Source organism: Oncorhynchus mykiss, chromosome 19 (genome assembly GCF_057628025.1).
Source record: "Oncorhynchus mykiss isolate SJ-2025 chromosome 19, ASM5762802v1, whole genome shotgun sequence".
Taxonomy (NCBI): Eukaryota; Metazoa; Chordata; class Actinopteri; order Salmoniformes; family Salmonidae; genus Oncorhynchus; species Oncorhynchus mykiss.
Window position 1 is genome coordinate 18,377,401 of NC_143040.1, and position 20,619 is coordinate 18,398,019.

The 20,619-nt window shown below is 44.4% G+C and overlaps 3 protein-coding genes across 5 annotated transcripts in view; 1 reads left to right on the forward strand and 2 right to left on the reverse strand.

Moving 5' to 3' along the window:
* The first annotated feature begins 4,413 nt into the window (after positions 1–4,413).
* On the forward strand, positions 4,414–9,972 carry LOC110498445 (ELMO domain-containing protein 2). Of its 3 annotated transcripts, none has more exons than XM_090209577.1 (9): positions 4,414–4,895; positions 6,362–6,509; positions 6,756–6,784; positions 7,554–7,651; positions 7,748–7,877; positions 8,037–8,170; positions 8,308–8,376; positions 8,680–8,813; positions 8,922–9,972. In XM_090209577.1, exons 2-9 carry the CDS (start codon positions 6,365–6,367, stop codon positions 9,080–9,082), a joined length of 900 nt encoding a protein of 299 aa, XP_090065703.1. In that variant the 5' UTR covers positions 4,414–4,895; positions 6,362–6,364; the 3' UTR covers positions 9,083–9,972. The 3 variants fall into 3 exon arrangements, with proteins under 3 accessions (XP_090065703.1, XP_021430737.1, XP_021430739.1); XM_021575062.3 differs by having other exon boundaries at positions 4,883–5,120; XM_021575064.3 differs by lacking the exon at positions 4,414–4,895 and adding an exon at positions 4,930–6,275.
* Positions 9,973–10,055: 83 nt separating this feature from the next.
* On the reverse strand, positions 10,056–14,597 carry LOC110498444 (dicarboxylate carrier UCP2). The gene is made up of 7 exons (XM_021575061.3): positions 14,358–14,597; positions 13,196–13,332; positions 12,855–13,062; positions 12,516–12,713; positions 12,041–12,142; positions 11,219–11,399; positions 10,056–10,792 (listed from the first exon to the last, which is right to left on the reverse strand). The coding sequence occupies exons 2-7, from the start codon at positions 13,319–13,321 to the stop codon at positions 10,678–10,680; spliced, it is 930 nt and encodes a 309-aa protein (XP_021430736.1). The 5' UTR covers positions 13,322–13,332; positions 14,358–14,597; the 3' UTR covers positions 10,056–10,677.
* A 3,911-nt stretch (positions 14,598–18,508) lies between these two features.
* LOC110498426 (TBC1 domain family member 9) overlaps positions 18,509–20,619 on the reverse strand; it is a 31,195-nt gene continuing 29,084 nt past the window's right edge. Inside the window, exon 22 of the mRNA XM_036954237.2 lies at positions 18,509–20,484. Coding sequence (XP_036810132.2) covers positions 19,693–20,484 — 792 coding nt within the window. The 3' untranslated portion in view covers positions 18,509–19,692. The remainder of the gene's footprint in view (positions 20,485–20,619) is intronic.

Sequence of the window (20,619 nt, forward strand, 5' to 3'; positions counted from 1 at the left end):
AAACTCCGTCGCCGCGCGCTTGTCCCAGGAACCTTCTTTTCGTTCCCGTTCCTACTCGTCTGGCCGTTCTTCAGTGGGCTCACTCTGCCAAGTTAGCCGGCCACCCTGGCGCTCGGGGTACGCTTGCTTCCATTCGCCAGCGCTTTTGGTGGCCCACCCGGGAGCATGACACGCGTCGCTTCGTGGCTGCTTGTTCGGTCTGCGCGCAGACTAAGTCCGGTAACTCTCCTCCTGCCGGCCGTCTCAGGCCGCTTCCCATTCCCTCTCGACCGTGGTCTCACATCGCCTTAGATTTTGTCACCGGACTGCCTTCGTCAGCGGGGAAGACTGTTATTCTTACGGTTGTCGACAGGTTCTCTAAGGCGGCTCATTTTATTCCCCTTGCTAAGCTTCCTTCTGCTAAAGAGACGGCACAAATCATCATCGAGAATGTTTTCAGAATTCATGGCCTTCCGTCAGACGTCGTTTCGGACAGAGGTCCGCAATTCACGTCTCAATTTTGGAGGGAGTTTTGCCGTTTGATTGGGGCTTCCGTCAGTCTCTCTTCCGGCTTTCACCCCCAGTCTAACGGTCAAGCAGAACGGGCCAATCAGACTATTGGTCGCATCTTACGCAGTCTTTCTTTTCGCAACCTTTCGTCTTGGTCAGAACAGCTCCCCTGGGCAGAATACGCCCACAACTCGCTTCCTTCGTCTGCGACCGGGCTATCTCCTTTTCAGAGTAGCCTCGGGTACCAGCCTCCGCTGTTCTCATCTCAGTTCGCCGAGTCCAGCGTCCCCTCCGCTCAGGCTTTTGTCCAACGTTGCGAGCGCACCTGGAAGAGGGTCAGGTCTGCACTTTGCCGTTATAGGGCGCAGACTGTGAGGGCTGCTAATAAGCGTAGAACTAAGAGTCCTAGATATTGTCGCGGTCAGAGAGTTTGGCTCTCCACTCAGAACCTTCCCCTTAAGACCACTTCTCGCAAGTTGACCCCGCGGTTCATTGGTCCGTTCCGTATTTCTCGGATCATTAATCCTGTCGCAGTTCGACTTCTTCTTCCGCGATATCTTCGTCGCGTCCACCCGGTCTTCCATGTCTCCTGTGTCAAGCCCGTTCTTCGTGCCCCCGCTCGTCTTCCCCCCCCCCCCCCCCCAATCCTTGTCGAGGGCGCACCCATCTACAGGGTCCGTAGGATTTTGGACATGCGTCCTCGGGGCCGTGGTCATCAGTACCTAGTAGATTGGGAGGGGTACGGTCCTGAGGAGAGGAGTTGGGTTCCCTCTCGGGACGTGCTGGACCGTGCGCTGATCGAGGATTTCCTCCGTTGCCGCCAGGTTTCCTCCTCGAGTGCGCCAGGAGGCGCTCGGTGAGTGGGGGGGTACTGTCATGTACTGTCATGTTGTGTCTTGTTTCTGTCCTTTCCCTTCACCCTGTCTCCCTCTGCTGGTCGTTGTTAGGTTACCTTTTCTCCCCCTCTTTCCCCCAGCTGTGCCTTGTCTCCTCCTAACTACCTCGTCACCCCTTTTCCCACCTGTTCCCTTTTTCCCTCTGATTAGTCCTCTATATCTCTCTCTGTTTCTGCTCCTGTCTTTGTCGGATTCTTGTTTGTGTTGTTCATGCCTGAACCAGACTATCGTCATGTTTGCTGCAACCTTGTCCTGTCCTGTCGGAACCTGCCGGTCCATCTGAGCCTACGTTTTGTTTTGTTATTAAAGAAGCTCTGTTTACGTTAATTCGCTTTTGGGTCCTCATTCACGCACCGTAACATTTCAGCCTTTTTTGTTGGGATGGAGTTTTGGCCTTCTGTTGTGACATCACCATGTGGTAAATAAGTTAATAGACCAATAAGAAAGAGAGTTCCAAACCTCTCTGCCAATAACAGCTAGTTTTAAGATTTCCCCTCCCCATGCAAACCACTCCCAGACTGTCCTATCAACATTTTTCCTTGAGAAATTGCTCTTCACTAAGAAGCTATTTTTTTCTTTTAGACATTTTAAATTTAAAACAAGCACAGTAAGGTACTTAATTGTTTTCCAGAATTTATTTGAAATTGAGATAGAAATGGCTTCATTTGACGTTTTAATTATGATTTAAACACACCACAACATATATGTCACATCAACAGCATCCTCCCGGACTACCTAGACCCACTCCATTTCACATACCGTCCCAACAGATCCACAGAAGACGCAATCTCAATCGCACTCCACACTGCCTTTTCCCACCTGGACAAAAGGAACACCTTTGTGAGAATGCTGTTCATTGATTACAGCTCAGCGTTCAACACCATAGTGCCCATGAAGCTCATCACTAAGCTAAGGACTCTGGGACTAAACACCTCCCTCTGCAACTGGATACTGGACTTCCTGACGGGCCGCCCCCAGGTGGTAAGAGTCTGCCACGCTGATCCTTAACACTGGGGCCCCTCAGGGGTGTGTACTTAGTCCACTCCTGTACTCCCTGTTCCCCATCAACTGCGTGGCCAAACACGACTCCAACACCATCATTAAGTTTGGTTACGACACAACAGTGGTAGGCCTGATCCCCGACAACGATGAGACAGCCTATAGGGAGGAGGTCAGAGAACGGGCAGTGTGGTGCCAGGACAACAACCTCTCACTCAATGTGAGCAAGACAAAGGAGATGATTGTGGACTACAGGAAAAGGAGGGCTGAACAGGCCCCTTAACATCGATGGAGCTGTAGTGGAGCGGTTGGTGTCCACATCACCAATCAATGAAATGTATTTAGAAAGCCATTCTTACATCAGATGATGTCACAAAGTGCCAAACATACCAAGACAGTCGTGAAGAGGGCAGGACAAAACCTTTTCCCCCTCAGGAGACTGAAAAGATTTGGCATGGGTCCCCAGATTGTCAAAAGGTTCCACAGCTGCACCATCAAGAGCATCCTGACTGGTTGCATCACCGCCAGTAACTGCTCAGCATCTGACCGTACATCACTGGGGCCAAGCTTCCTGCCATCCAGGACCTACATAATAGGTGGTGTCAGAGGAAAGCCCATAAAATTGTCAGACACTCCAGTCACCCAAATATAGACTGTTTTCTCTGCTACCGCATGGCAAGTGGTACCGGAGCGTTAAGTCTAGGACCAAAAGGCTTCTCAACGGCTTCTACCTCCAAACCATAAGACTGCTGAACAATTAATACATTTGCCACCGGACTATCTACATTGACCCTCCACCCCTTTTGTGCACTGCTACTACTCATTGTTTGTTATCTATGCATAGTCACTTCACCCCTACATGTACAAATTATCTCAACTAACCTGTACCCCCGCACACTGACTCGGTACCGGTACCCCCTGTATATAGCCTCGTTATTGTTATTCTTATTGTGTTACTTTTTTTGTTTTGATTTTTTGTTTAATTTTTACCCCTTTTTCTCCCCAATTTCGTGGTATCCAATTGTTAGTAGTTACTATCTTGTCTCATCGCTACAACTCCCGTACGGGCTCGGGAGAGACGAAGGTTGAAAGTCATGTGTCCTCTGATACACAACCCAACCACTGCTTCTTAACACAGCGCGCATCCAACCCGGAAGCCAGCCGCACCAATGTGTCGGAGGAAACACCGTGCACCTGGCAACCTTGGCTGGCGTGCACTGCGCCCGGCCCGCCACAGGAGTCGCTGGTGCGCGATGAGACAAGGATATCCCTACAGGCCAAACCCTCCCGGACGACGCTAGGCCGACCTCCCGGTCACGGCCGGTTACGACAGAGCCTGGGCGCGAACCCAGAGTTTCTGGTGGCACAGCTGGCGCTGCAGTACAGCGTCCTTAAACACTGCACCACCCAGGAGGCCTTATTGTGTTACTTTTTATTATTATTTTTTACTTTAGTCTATTTGGTAAATATTTTCTTAACTCTTCTTGAACTGCACTGTTTGTTAAGGGATTGTAAGCAAAAAAGCATTTCATAGGAAGGTCTACACTTGTTGTATTCAGCGCAAGTGACAAATAAAGTTTGATTTGATTGATGTGGTCAAATGTGCTATCGGAATCTATTGACATATACATACCATATAGATATAGATAAATATATAAAAATATATAATACATTATTGATTAAAATATATAGATAAATAGTTGAAGATACTTAGATTGATAAAGCTATATCATAGATAAAGTAAAGTCTCCATACATGCAATGTTTTTTTTTTGCCAAAACATTAGTGTTTAAAAATGGGAGATTGACATGTCTGATTCCATACTTCAATCAAATATGAACACACTACTAATTCAAGGAATTTGTCGAGCTGTTAAACTTAATCCCTATACCAGTGACCATGGTTTCTTTAGAGAAGTATTTTCACCATACATCCTATGCAACATCCGCACCTTCATGTGGCAAGTATAGGAAATGCAGCTATTATAATAGGTTAGTGCCCTCAATTTCAACTCTGGACCTCAAAGCCTGTTCCACTGTTTTTTTTTTCATTGTTCCCGTCTAATCGGGGACTGATTTAGACCTGGGACACCAGGGTGCAATTAATTAGCAGGTAAAAATTTTTACTCCAAATGTTGGTGAGTTCCGTTTTGTTCTTAAATATAAGTTGTAGTTGAGTTGTGGCTCTCTTAAAAATAAAATAAAGCGGGTAGAAGAAGTTGGAAGGAACCCCACAAACTTCACTTTAGAGCAGAATTTATCATTTATAGCAGCTTGTGCCAAACCCTTAGCAGACTATTCAGATTGGAATGGCAACACGTGGAAACCATACAATTAATAGGAATTACAACGTCCGTTTAAGAACCCAACAACTTGTATGTCACGTTGAAGATCGTTTGGAGTACACGGTTTCTGTTCTGTTGCAAAACGTTTTGACACAGAATCTGCGTATTGAATACACCCCAGGATTCCATCAACTCTCCATACCCCAACCCAACAGGTGGCGCTAAAGGTAAAGTGGTACACTTGTGGGTCGAGATTCTCTTAATCAAAGAAGAGGTTAGCCAAAAAATACTTGTCAACATCACTATCTCAGTGGACACATCTTTTTTAGTTTAATCTGAGGAATTTGTCATTGCTAAAGTAAATAACGCTGCCAACTAGGTATATTTATTGCTATCTTCACTCAAGTCAAGGCGTAATTGCTGACATAATCCACCTGATCCACCTACTAGAGGTAAATATTGACAACCTGTTGTGAATGTGTGGCTAAGCTAGCTAACGTTAGTAGGTAGCTAGCTAGCTAACGCTTAAAAGCCAGGTATAGCTAACTGTGTTTATTAACATGTTGACTTTCTTTCTGGGGTTAATTATCTAGGTCTCTAACTGCAAGTATTCCACAATCATTGATTTGCTAGCAAGCTATCCGTTGAATGCTGTTCCAGAACAGTCAGTTTGTTATAGCTAGTCTAGTTAGTGTTGTAACGTTACCGGTCAATGAAATGACTGTACATTTTTAGTACCCCAACAACTAACTTAGAAACCTGAAGCTACTGTGCTGAAGCTTTACGGTGGAGGCACAGTGGCTGAAATGAGACGATCTACTACGAGCTGACTAGCTAGCTGTTAGTTAGGAGCTAACTAACGTTAGCTGCTAAACAAAAGACAAGCTGTCAGTCGGCTAACAAAGCAGTTATTTTGCCAAGCAAAAGCCATTTGTGTAAAGACACCTGCTAAAGTAGGAGCTCAAATTACAATAGAGCCGTTCTGTTCATGTTGCAACGTGTTCTCTCATTTCACTGGCAAGCCTGGTTCAGCGGTGCCACAGCCTGCACCTGGTTTCTAGGCTGTACGACGCACTAATTGGCAAAATGAATCACGCCTGGTCTCCTAGCTAAGTAAATGACTGTCCTGGAACAGCATTCAACAGATGGCTTGCTAGCAAATCAATGATTGTGAAATAGTTGCAGTTAGATTTAGATAATTTGGGAGGGGGACACCGTGGAAAGTTACTGCTACGGTAACTTTCCAGTGATTGACTTGACCTGACATGACCACCTAGGCCTATCTGATGACATGCCATTTTAAGATTAGCTACGTATCAACCGTTCCCATTGAATATGGGGTTTTGTACAGAGTAGCCAATGATTGTTTTTGGGGAGGTCCTGCAGTACTTTAAAGACTGATAGCTTGAAGGTATCAATAGCTAGCTCCTACTACAGAGACATTACCATTGCTGGAGAAGAAAAAAAATCTGCCATTAATACCATTGCACGGCGTACAACTAAAGGATAAATCGATAGACTTGTCTGGAGTACACAGGGAATCTTTTTGGGTGCTCATTTGTCAATGTTTCGAAGAAGAGGCACGGCTCGCCATTGCTGTCCTACCAGTATGTGTCTTGGAAGACTCTTATGATTATGGTGTCATTCACTTGCCTTGTTGTATTTTGAACTCTTGCTGACATGTTTGTTGTAGACCATGTTCGGCAGCATCTGGGGATACTTCTACACGTCCTTCCTTAGATACTGGCTGAAGTGGTTCATCAGACAGGTGACAGGGAAATGCGAGCTGCAAAGGATTTGTGCCGGCTACAAGCCTGGGGCGCCCAGGACAACGAAAGCAGGTGAGGTTACATTCTAGAGCTAAATAGTGTTCATTAGGGTAACAGAGCATGTTTTAAAGCGTTTTGTTACGGAAAAACAACAATTGGCGTCTCTAATTGGACAAGTCCAGATAGTCCTCCCTGTTTTTCCTCCATTCGATGCCCAATGAACACTACCCAGCCTATACGAAAAACAAGTTGTCAGTTGTGCTATTCATTATCATTTTGAACTGTTTTTAACCTGGCATTTGATTTTTCTTCATTCAGAATACTCACTCAAGAACTCCAAATCTAAGGTAAATGTTGGAAATCATTCATTTCACTTGATTTTTACTGAAGCAGGAATGCATGATTGACTAGTTATCATACAGACAACCACAATCAACTGTTACATTTAACCCACTTAACAAATCCATTGATCAGTACCTCGATGGTTGCTATTCACATTCTTATCAACAGTTCATGGGCATTTCCATGGTAATAGAGAGATGCGGAGACTCTGATTTTTCACTTTTAAAATGAATGGCAAACAAATACCAATGATTGCAAAGTTAAACAAAACATACAACTCAATGCACATGACTACTTTAACAATTTCCACAGAATATTTTACAAAAACACATTTAGTTGAACAGTGCAGATGCAAAGTTTGGTAATAAAATGAGGGTTTGTGCTGTTGGTGTTGTCATTCACTTACCAAACCTTTGCATCTGCACTGTTGGAAGTCGTCGTTGTGTGTAGTTGTATGGTTTGCTTAACTTTGCAAATATTCGTTTTTGTTTGGCATACATTTTTAAAGGGAACAATTGAGTCTCAGCATCACTCTGTTACTATGGTATTTCCCCCATACAAAGTTTAAGGCAGTAGGTGATACATAGTTGGTTGTTCCATCATCTGACCTCAGTGATCATCGTGCGTGTTATGACATCATAGTCTGTAGGAGAAGTACTAACACAAACTCTGAGCTATTACCATGGATGAGATAACTAATCACACCATCTCTCTCCTCTGTCCCTCCATCCTTTTCCCCTCCCTCTCTCTTCCTCTCTCCTTCCCTCTCTCCAGCTATTAAGAGCTGCTGTGGAAGTGGAGGAGGATGGTTTGGAGAAGCATCTGGATCTTGTCATGAGGGAAAAGAATGTCAAAACGCAGAGGGATCCCACGTCAGTCTTGTTACCCTTTACAGTTTTCTTAATATTTTATATAGATGATTTTATATGGTATGTATTGCTGACTAATGTGTGTCTCTTTGGTCCTAGGTTTAAGGTGAATCTGAAGCTGTGTCTCTTACAAATAACGGGATACAGGAACTTATTCACGTCCGTGGAAGAGTTGAGGAAGGAGAATTTTGACTCGGATAAAGTCCAACACGAGGAAATGCTTTTGAAGGTACTGTGGCCGTTCATTTGTTTTATGTCAATGACTAGCATGGAGCAGTGGAATGTTTCTGGATGAGATTCAACATGACTGTTTCAACCTTTTTAATATCATCTCTATTTAAAGGTAAGTGTAAAGCATTAACAGGAATGGACTTGTCTGACTCTACAGTTGTGGGACCTGTTGATGCCCGAGGTCAAACTGGAGTCCAGAGTTACCAAACAGTGGGGTGACATTGGTTTCCAAGGCGATGACCCCAAGACTGACTTCCGAGGAATGGGCATGTTGGGCCTAACCAACCTTGTGTGAGTTATGTTGTCTGAATGACTGTACAGTCCTTAACAATCTAACCTTGCTCATTAGTATTCTGAAAAGTTGTATATTTTTTTCTCAAGTTTAAGCTAGCTTAAACTTTTTTTATTCGGTATCTTGTTTATTACAGGTTCTTTAGTGAGAACTACACTGAAGAGGCTCGGCAAGTGCTGTCCCACGCAAACCATCCCAAACTGGGGTAAGGATTACGTAATTATCTCATTTTAGGAGTTGACTGGCCTGTTGAACTCTGTTCTTTATATGTCAGCTGTTCTGTTGCACATTTCAGTATATTCACTCATCTGTCAATAGTTGTTTGTTTTAGCTTGCCCAATGTACTGGGTGGGTAGAGTTTCCACATTTGAGACTTTTCCATTAGTCCTAAAGGGAAACCTCTGCCCACCTGGGCCCCAAACAAGCTAAAACAAGCACACCCAAAGTAAACCTACTTTGACAACATTTATAGCCTTTTAATGATTATCATATGTGTGTCATGTTTCAGGTACTCCTATGCCATAGTGGGTATCAACCTGACGGAGATGGCGTACAGTTTACTGAAGAGTGGTGCTCTCAAACCCCACTTCTACAACACGGTGTCTGGGAGACCCCAACTGCAGCACCTCCATCAGCTGTTCTGTAAGTGTATGCTAATCGCGCTCAACTCTGTTTGTCAGTAGCATAGGGGATAACTCCCTGCTTCAGGTTACCTAAACCCCTAAGTCTGTCTTGGCCTCCCTGCTTCAGGTTACCTGGTGTACAAGTTTGATAAGTTCTGGGTGGAGGAGGAGCCCGAGAGCATCATGGAGTTCAACCACTACAGGGAAAAGTTCCACGACAACATCAAGATTCAACTGCTGGACCCCGCCGTCGCCCTCACCATGACGGATAGTCCAAGAAGTAACTGACCGACCAACCGACTGAACGGGTCTCGCTTGGACCTAATTGGGACCACCAGAACCTCGATACACTACAGCGTACTTCCAAATCTATAAGGGACATTTTGAGCTAGCTTTCACTTCGATCTTAGTTTAGACCCAATCTACACACCTCTTTTTTTATTTGTATAAATTAGTGACTTTAGTAGTTTTTATAAATAAATAAGACCAAATGACTGGAATTCAACCCTCTGCCACAAATAATGACCATTCCAATGCTTCAAATATTACAAAAGGGGAAATAAAATAGTAGGGCACTTGTTCTATGTAGTTGATTGGCTGTGTACTTTTCAGTGGACATGGAAAGGAATTACATAATAGTTTTAGAGGAAATGGAGATTGGTGAATAATATTAACTAGCTGGTAACTAGGTTTGAATTTCTTTAACAAAGTCAACAAGTGCCGTCTCGCATGTATTCATAATAACTTTGCCTACTCATTCTCGTATTTGTCCTTCTTGCTCAGGAATCAAATATGTGTCCAGAGAGGGAATTTATATTGTAGTAGACTTACAACTAAGGAATAATTTGTTTACCTAATGCTCAGTGGTTGTACTACTTACTCAGACACTGAGAGCTCTGTGCATGTTTTAATGCGTTTGAATTGATACCGTCGTTGTTGTCAATACATTTCAATAGGTGGTGCTGAGATTACTGGTTATTACGCCGCTGCCTATTCCACACATTCGTACAATATTGTCTTTGCTGAAAGCTGACTTTGTATGGTATTTTGTCTGTTATTTATAGGCCGTGGGCCCTGATTTTTTTTTTTGAAGATTATTTTACATTTTGTAGACCCAGTATGGATCTTTGTAACGACTGACACATGTCCAGTGTTAATAAATTAAACTTCTGATGTGATGTTTTTGGATGTGTGTGATGACTGTCAGCTGTCAGGCCCGAGATTGAGATTAAATGGATTGTGTAATGAACAATACAATGAACACAGGCAAACAAAGTATATTTATTAAGTTCAATATATTGCAAATTACCTCCATCTAAATACTAATTATTAAACTATAACTAATAAAACGTTTTGGGGGGGAATTAAGAGAAAGGGGGAGACCTAGTCAGTTGCACAACTGAATGCGTTCAACTGAAATGTGTCCTCCGCATTTAACCCAACCCCTCTAAATCAGAGCGTTGCGGAGGGGGCTGCCTTAACTCTAGTCGTTCCTAGAGTACTCTGTATCCTAACCCTAGTACATCTGATTTAAAGTAACAGCAGCTTGCTGATTAGTTCACATTTGGCAGGTGTGCTAAATACACTATAGAGAATGGCTAGAGGTCCCCGTGGACTGGTTTGAGACCGTAGGAGAAGTATAGGTCAAAATAAATAACAATAGAGAAAATAAAACTGTTCTCCAAGGTAGATGCACTTCAAATGCACTTTCACAACTCCTTTTTTAACAAAGGATTCCTCATTATTCATACAACATGCTGACGAACACATAGGAATCTTAACGTTATGGATCGTGGTCCATAGTATTCCTGTAGTCTACACTACATTGTGGGTCCAACTCAATATGGCTAGGGTTTGTGCGCTTGTCATCATTAGGAATGAAGTTAACTTTTGTCCTCCATCTTCTGCTTTCCTACCATCATGACTCTCTTGAGCTGCTCAAACGACACAAACATCACAACGTTCCATGAGCCCAGCCTTAGAAATGAGGGCACAAATCTACAGGGAACAAGAGAGGACAAATTAAACATTAGTTGGCCTGTCTGGGAGAGACTTTCAACTAAAGATCCCTGCGAATGCTCCAAAGTTTTGCTTAGTAGAGTTCAGAGGTGGCTGCTGGGAGGAGCTATAGGAGGATGGGCTCGTTGTAACGGCTAGAATGTTATAAATGGAACGTAGTCAAACGTGGTTTCAATATGTTTGATTACATTCCAGCCATTACAATGAGCCAGTCCTCCTATATCTCCTCCCACCAGCCTCCTCTGGAAGAGTTACTGTGTCAAGGTAACCATCCAAAACAGCAAAATCAATTATATATCATTGAGGACTCTAAAATGTACAACTACATCCGACTGCCTTGTTCTATCAACAGACTGAAGGACACCGGTCTGTTTGTACAGTGTGTGTGACTGTCTGTGAGCTCACCCTTTGTAGAAGGCTGTGGGTCCCTCTTTGGTGGCCATGGTCCAGGCACAGTTGATGGCACTCTTATACTGGCCCGGCGGAGAGTTCATGTATCGTGTCTTCACCACGTCCACCGGAGAGGCAATGCAGGTGGTAACGAAGCCGGCGCCGAACGCAGAAGCAAAATGACACGGGAGGTTATCTGTGGGTAAACGGTCATCATAAGCCCTTTTGAAACACTGTCACAAAGATATCAATGGGCACCTATTTTCAGTATGATTAACAATTTTAGATTTTGTGGATACCATGTTTGTAAAAGTCAACTAGCCAGCTAACTATTTCGACCAAAAAGTGCAATTCGTTTTAATGGCCTGTATTTCAAACTCAATTTGCTAGCTAGCTAATTTGTTTCCATAGAAATAGAATGAGAACATATTGCTATGGTGAATCCATTATGACACGTGTAACTAATCATAGTTTAAAGATTGAACCTTAGATGAACTAGTGGATTAACACAGATGTATAACAGAAATGCTTACACTAAAGTTAATGTTCAAGTAGTGCCATGCAGATACATTGTACTGTATAAGGCCTCTGTCTCGAGGCCTGCAGGAAATCATTATCTCTGTTTTATACCGCTTTGTTGTGAAAGGTGCAATAAAAATCCATGAGATAAATGTTAGCTCCGTGTTATTCCATAGCTGGACAGAATATTATGTACCAATATGTATACTGTTATCAGGCTTTCAAGATACATGAAGAACAAAAGAGCGAGAGGGCATGTGGACTTCTGCCCAGTCAGCTGTCTCGCTGTGACTGTATGCACCAATAGCACCCACTCACCTGACAACAGGTTGTGCCTAAGAATGGCCTCCTTGATGAGGTCATAGGTCACAAGCTCTGTGCAGTTGACCAGAGCGTTCCTAGTGATGTTGGGTAGACAGCCTGGAGTGAACAAGAAGCACGTCGGTTGGTTGATAACCCCAATAGTTATACCAGAATTAAACCACTAGTCTATCATTAGTAAAAGGCCCAAGAAAACTCAACAACAACCTGCAAAGCTAAGCTTTATTTTCAGGTGCACTCAAGTTCTGTCCTATGGGATCATCTACTTTGCAGTATCTGCTCCAATCAATATCTGTACATCCCTGACATTGAATGACAGTGACATAGACAACAATCTTTGGTCTTTTCTATGCAAACAGTTCCACTACGGACAAACACAATCAATGGGGCTCAAAGCTGGCAGCAACACAACCAATGGAGATTGGTGTTACTTGCAAATCAACCGATTGGGCCCAGGGTTGTACTGACTAACCTTTCCAGAGCCCGCGGATGCCCTCGTGGTTGAAAATGTGTTTGTAGGCCTGCATGGTGCCCGTGTAGCGACGAGCCACCCCGGTCAGGTTGACCTGAGCCTGGAAGCGGACCTTCACCACGTCCGTGGGCTGGGCAAAAGACACAGCCATGGCCCCTGTGGTGCAGCCGGCCAAGATACGGATACCAATATTTGCAGCTGGGATAGGACAGGGGCAGAGGGTTTGTTAAGTACTGAAAGGATGATGATTGAGGTACTATATGATGCTTCTTCTCTTGGTACAAAATATGTAACATCACAGATTATTATCGCAGATGAATAACTGTTATCCTAATTTACTGTCTGCGCCGCCAGAGTAGAAGTTTTTGACGTTGTCATAGAAGCCGATCCTGATGGAGGCAAAGCACATCTGTCTCTGTAAGCCCGCCACCAGACCGTTATACAGCGACCTGGGCCCCTCCGTCCGGATCATGGTACTGATTGTCCCAAACACCCCCCTGTAGCGGATGCCCTTGGTAGCTTCCGACGCCACCTTCTCTCCCTGAATCTGGGGTTCACAAGTGTCAGTGTTAACGGAGGTCCCCACAAGAATCAGTGTTACAGGAGGTGCCAGTAAAATTCAGAGTTACAGGAGGTCAGACTCAAGTCTTCAGGGCTGGAGGTGGACAGTGAACCATTACCTGGAGTCTGACTTTGGCTGTATCCAGGGGAAAGGTGACCAGGTCAGCGATGCAGGCCGCTGAGCCAGCACTCAGCAGCTTCACCCCCAGGGTAGGGGGTGTATCGGAGGGCTTCATTCCCACCATGGTCCCTGGTACTGCAGACAGTGAAGGAGGAAGAGGGAAGGATGTCAACACTGCCGCATCTATTCTCTCTTACCATCCTTGGAATTTAGGAAAATGCTGTGGATATTGTTGAGTAAATATGCCGGTCAATTTGTTGATTCAGTTTCTAAAGTACAATAGCCTGTGCAGTGTGTAGCCTATTGTTGTGGCAGGAGGGATTTTGTGATATTTGAAAACACATTACATCATAATAACAACTGAACAGCATTGATTATAATAATCTATACAATCAACCAGATCAAATAAACATCAGTTATATGTAGGGGTGGGTTGCACCAACCTGGATGAACTCAAACTGGGTTAAATCAAGGTCAATAACTGGGTTTAATCAAGGTCAATAACTGGGTTTAATCAAGGTTTAAACGGGGTTAAATCAAGGTTCAATTATTAATCTTGTTGCACCACATTTTAAACCTAGTTTTAAATTAATCTTTGTTAAATGTAAACCTTCTTCTAAACTAAGTTTAATTTTGTTCTTAGTTTAAATCTTCTTGCTCTATTGTTTTAAAATGAAATTAAAATGTAGATAAGGGATTATTCTGAACTGCTCCTGCAGGAGGTTTAAATTGATAAAATGTCAGTGTATGTGCTTCATTTTCAGTGTGATTAACGCTCTTGTGGATACCATGATTGTAAAAGTCAACTAGCCAGCTAACTAATTTGACCAAAAAGTATAGTTTTAATAGCCTGTATAAAGGACACAAGCTAGCAATGACCAGTGCTAATTTGTTTCCATAGAAATAGAATGAGAACACGTTGCTATGGTGAATCCATTATGACACATGTAACTTCTCATAGTTTAAAGATCGAACTTTAGATGAACTAATCCAGGTTTAAAATTAAATGGTGCAACACATCTAAAAAAGAAACCAAGATTTACAAAACCTATATTAGGTCTAACCAACAACAACAAAAAATTAAACCATGTTGGTCAAATCAAATCAAATTGTTTTGCGAGTGTAGCGAAATCTAACAGGTAATATCTGAGAGTACTTACATTGTTATTAATCCTGTGGATTAAAATCCGTTTGACTAGCTATTGGTTTACTGCAGGACGTGAGAGCCCAAACTACAGTCCCAGGGAGCCAGCCCTAACCCTGAAACAAGGAGTTGTGCATCCTCATATTTATTCAATTTTTTACTGACTTGCCACAGAGAGAGGTGTTACTGTGTACAGGAGCACGGGCCAAACCAAAGTCCACTCACTGTCAAGAAAGTCAATGTCCAAATCAACCCTACAGCAGCGCACAGCTTCTAACATTCGTGAAAAACAACACATTTACCAGTACATTACTTTGAAACTACAATGCAACATTTAATGGGAATATTTCATTAATCTCAGTGCAATGTGGCAACATTCCCCACTCATTGTGTAATGGTACCTTTTGGTACCTTTTGTCATAAACTCAGCAAAAAAAGAAACGTCCTCTCACTGTCAACTGCGTTTATATTCAGCAAACTTAACATGTGTAAATATTTGTATGAACATAACAAGATTCAACAACTGAGACATAAACTGAACAAGTTCCACAGACATGTGACGAACATAAATGGAGGGGGGGGGGGGGTCAAAAGTAACAGTCAGTATCTGGTGTGGCCACCAGTTGCATTAATTACTGCAGTGCATCTCCTCCTCATGGACTGCACCAGATTTGCCAGTTCTTGCTGTGAGATGTTACCCCACTCTTCCACTAAGGCACCTGCAAATTCCTGGACATTTCTGTGGGGAATGGCCCTAGCCCTCACCCTCCGATCCAATAGGTCCCAGACATGCTCAATGGGATTGAGATCTGGGTTCTTCGCTGGCCATGGTAGAACCCTGACATTCCTGTCTTGCAGGAAATCACGCACAGACTGAGCAGTATGGCTGGTGGAATTGTCATGCTGGAGGGTCATGTCAGGATGAGCCTGCAGGAAGGGTACCACATGAGGGAGGAGGATGTCTTCCCTGTAACACACAGCTTTGAGATTGCCTGCAATGACAACAAGCTCAGTCCGATGATGCTGTGACACACCGCCCGAGACCATGACGGACCATCCACTTCCAAATCGCTCCCGCTCCAGAGTACAGGCCTCGGTGTAACGCTCATTCCTTCGACTATAATCTCGAATCAGACCATCACCCCTGGTGAGACTAAACTGCAACTCGTCAGTGATGAGCACTTTTTGTTAGTCCTGTCTGGTCCAGCGACGGTGGGTTTGTACCCATAGGCGACGTTGTTGCCGGTGATGTCTGGTGAGGACCTGCCTTACTACAACAGGCCTACAAGCCCTCAGTCCAGCCTTTCTCAGCCTATTGCGGACAGTCTGAGCACTGATGGAGGGATTGTGCGTTCCTGGTGTAACTCGGGCAGTTGTTGCCATCCTGTACCTGTCCCGCAGGTGTGATGTTCAGATGTACCGATCCTGTGCAGGTGTTGTTGCAAGTGCTCCGCCACTGTGAGGACGATCAGCTGTCTGTCCTGTCTCCCTGTAGCGCTGTCTTAGGCGTCTCACAGTACGGACATTGCAATTAAGTGCCCTGGCCACATCTGCAGTCCTCATGCCTCCTTGCAACATGCCTAAGGCACGTTCACGCAGATGAGCAGGGACCCTGGGCATCTTTATTTTGGTGTTTTTCAGAGTCAGTAGAAATACCTCTTTAGTGTCCTACGTTTTCATAACTGTGACCTTAATTGCCTACCGTCTGTAAGCTGTCAGTGTCTTAACGATCGTTCCACAGGTGCATACATGTTCATTAATGTATGGTTCATTGAACAAGCATGGGAAGCTGTGGTTAAACCCTTTACAGTGAAGATCTGTGAAGTTATTTGGATTTTTACAAATTATCTTTGAAAGACAGGGTCCTGAAAAAGGGACATTTCTTTTTATTCTGAGTTTACATAGCCATCTACCACAGAGTATTTGGAACCACTGGGGCTCTTTTACTCTGTTCACCCCACAGCTACCAGCAGACCTATATGAATATCAGAAGTATCCGTAACACGAAGATGGGTTTACTGAATGTAATCATTCCCTTCATTACAACAATATGTTGCTTATCTACAACATTTGTAGCAACAACATCAGTAACGTGCAGTGGACCCATCGTACCAGCTGTCGAGAGGCTTGTCTAAGCTCTCAGCCAATAGGAGTTAGGGTGTGGAGGACAGGGGCTTAAGGTGGGAGAGTTTAATTGGCTAACAGCCAGATTCATGACAGTCTGTCAAAAGGTAACTGGTGTTCCTGATGAAATTGTGACAGACCAGGTGAGATAGTTGGCTTTATTTCGATTGGCTGCCTATTGATAGAGACGTTTAAACATACCAGGCTGTAGTGTTCAGTCTGGTTTAACCATGCTAGCAGCTACCTTAATTCTCTACAATAAGTTACATGTCACTGGTGTTTTTAGGGGGACAAAATGTTTGAGCACATGTTGGAACGGACTGAAGTCCCAGAACCGTTCAAATCGTAATGCTGGCACATGTAGAGTGAAGAGTTTGCCTCTCGGTCAATATACAGAGGTGACAGAAGTGGGAGGGTTGTGACGTGATCTAGGGACTAAAGGTCAAATGGGTCTGATAAGAGTATTGCCTTACAGCAGGGTGTTTTCCCTCTCTCCCTCCTCAGCTCAGCTACTGAGAAACGCCACCTTCTTATGTAAAAGACAAAACTGACCCTGGGCCCCCCGAGTGGCGCAGAGGTCTAAGGCACTAAGGCAGTGCTAGAGGCATCACTACAGACCCGGGTTCGATCCCAGGCTGTATCACAACCGGCCATGATCGGGAGTCCCATAGGGCAACACACAATTGGGCCAGCATCATCCGGGTTTTACTTGGCTTTACTTGGCTCATCGCACCCTAGCGACTCCTTGTGGTGCGCCGGGCAACCTGCATGCTGACCTCGGTCGTCAGTTGAACAGTGCTTCCTCAGGCACATTGGTGCGGCTAGCTTCCGGGTGTAAAGAAGTGCGGTTAGGCTGACCACCCAGGTTCATGGTAAACACACAGGAATGAGAACTTGATAAACAGAACATTATTGGTTAACATATTACCCCTGTAGACAAAGGAAAAAAAACAGTGATTGGAGTATAAACAGAAAATAATCCTAAAAGCAAGAGGGAATTGGGGACATTGTTTGCTACCATACATAAGACTTTGCACCTACCGTGTAGGCTCTGGGATGAATGGTAATTTATTTATTTTTTTAAACACACTATCATTCAGCATCACACATGATTAATTAGGTGTTAATTTAATAAATCAAAAATCCAGTGTTCTACATCAGTTTCCCAAAGACGGTCCTGAATCAGCTGTGTAGTGCAAGAGCAAACACGTGTACCCAGGGGGGCCCCAGGACCGAGTTTTGGAAACCCTGTTCTACATTCTAATGACCTTTGAATCCATAATTTAGGGACCTTTGCGTTTGCTCAGGTCCTGGGATGAACAAGTATTACATAACTGCAGTAAAAGGAGAACAGAGACCAGTAAACACTTCAACCCAATCCATTACTACGTTAATGGATTAATCATTGCTAGAGAATGTTCCCATATGCATTACAATGGCAAGCTCTTATTGGTCAACCTGAACCACACCCCCAGGCATCTGCAGAGCAGCAGATGAGAAGAAAGCGAGAGATTTCACAAACAACCTGTATGTGACAAAGTCTCTATTTCAGCATGTCTCCCACGCTGACACTGCGCACCATTGTCGAAGCTAGAGAACTGCAAAAATGTTAGCCATTAACCCTTCACTTAGATAGAAAAGAGAAAAGTATTTGCAGTGGTGGCATCAGAGATATTCTACTCCCTCATTTTTTGCTTGTTTCAAATGGAGCCGAGTAGACCATTGAGCTGAGTAGACCAGACCCAACTGCTATCGCATTGGTGTCTATGGGAGAGCCACCCCCTCAAGTAGACAGGAACTGACCATTCTTTCAATGATAAACAGCCTGATGAAAGCATCCTCATATATCCTGATCTTTGGTGGCATTGCAGAATTTTGGGTCTGATTCTGGAACATTCTCTTCTCCAGCAGAGGGTGCTCCGTCTCCATCTCTGTATAGATCCGTCTTCCCCTCTCAATGTCGAAACAGAGCTTATCAATATTTATCCCAGGCTACAGTATGAGCAACCCTAACTGATAAATCCCATAAAGAGACATGAGACATTTTAATATGTAGCGTAAGACCGTTCATTCTACACTTTTTAATTAGTTGAAGTGGTACACTTAAAAATCATGACCTTTGTACATGACAAAATCATTCACATTGGAACAAAAAAATAAATAAAACAGTAAAAATATACAGAGCAAAAAGTTCAAAAACATTGTTTTAAAAAAAATAAGCTTTTGGAGTGTGCTGACGACGAGTGCAGGAGTGGCACAGAAAAAAGGCAGAAAACATGCTTATGGAATTAAAAGGAAAGATGTTGTAAATGTCATTTTTTCCTGATAAAACAAAGTGCATGTGCTCTACAGTTCAGTATGCAGGCTAAGCTACCACACGAATGAAATCTAAACAGTCTTTTCCTTAGTGAATTTACTGAAGTACATCTAGCCAGATAAAGGTTTCACCACCATTCATATTTCATTCCAGTGCAAGTGTGGGTTATCCTGAAGCGGCGGCAACTAATCTTCCCAACTCTAGAAGTACAGTCACTTCTTCATTGTAGCTAACGGATGCTACCCGTCTTAACCATTGTTTCTAGTGTAAATTAGCGGCTAATAGATTAGCAGTGAGTAGAACTGCCCCACAGGTTGCTGTTAGTCAATTAGCCTAGCGGCTAATGAGTTAGCGGGTGACAGAACTCTACAACGACTGAGCAGTGTTCCTCTGGGACTGTGACAGGCCACTCCTGGACTGGGCTGGTGGTCTGTAAGACTTAAACATCATGATACGTAGTAGTCTAACTGGTTTAGCTATTATTAGTAGTAACATGTATACATGACTTCATATAAAGTACAGCAAGCACAGCTAATACATGTACAGTACACACACCACAGCTCTGCCTGAATTCCTTTTGAGGTCAAAGGTCAATAAAGCCCTTTTTGTCCTTCCCTGGTCCCTCTGCTGAACAGAATCTAACCCTAAAGATAAAACCAAGTTGTTGACATCTGGTAAAATACATTGCTAAGAGCAGGTATTTATTTGATTTTTTTACTCTTATAGTATTGCACACAAATGTTAGACTTATCAGTTCTAGCAGACTGTCATTCTTGTCACCCAACAAAGAGGAGAAGACTGGGTTTTTCACGTTGTACATTTACATGACATGTTTCCCTGTTTTCCGAAGCAGTCAACCTACAGAGCAGGAGTCTGTCTCTGTAAATTCTCTTTTTCATTGAGGCATTAGTCACCCAGACAGGGAGATCTCATAGTCGCTAGCGGACAGTAGGGAGCACCCCACTTTCCTCACATTCTTGGCATTGGTGATACGTGCGGCCACCTCCACTGGCTTCTCGAAGTAAAGCACCAGGGCCTGCTCAGTGAGCACCGATGCCAGGAACTGCTCAAAGGTGATGGCCCAGTCTTTATCTATGCTGGTGCTGTGAGGCAGCCCCCCATCTCTGCCATGGGGCCCACCTTCACCGTGAAGCCCATTCCCTACCCCTCCACCATGGGGCCCATTCTTGCTGCGCACCAGGACCGTGTCGTCATTAATGTCCTCGCAGTGAAGCTTGTCGTCGAGCTCATGGGAGCCGCCGCTGAGCACCGAGTAGGACGACATGGACGTGTCGTCTTTGGTCTCGTCATCTGAGATGAGCATGGAGGACGATGTCCCTGTGTCCTTCGGGGACGAGTCCTCCAGCTTAATGTCCTCCATGGCAGACAGCTGCTCGCCCCTGCCATCCCTCTTCGCAGGGCCACAGGGCCTGGCCTGGCTCTCCTTCTCCCCCTGGCCCCTCTGCTGGAAGACACCCCCAGGCTTGGTCCCTCCATCTCGGGCTGGCCCACTGGTTTTGGCCTCCTCTGGATCATCCTGGTCCTGCTCCTCCTGGTCCTTGGAATGGCAGAAGAGCTTGCCCACCTCGCCCATCTCCAGCAGCAGGCTGGTGACGGTGGCCGTGGCGTGGTACAGCTCCTGCTCCTGGGCGTCCTCGTTGAACATGTTGTACAGTGTCTTGCACAGCTCTATGAACTGGCTCTGAAGGAGAGAGAGAGGAAGACATAGGTTAGCCTGGGAAGGAAGACGAGGTAGATTCATTGGCACGACACACACAATTTCATAGCCTCACACAGCCACATTGATCAAGTGGACTCCACTGACTCCCCCTGGGGA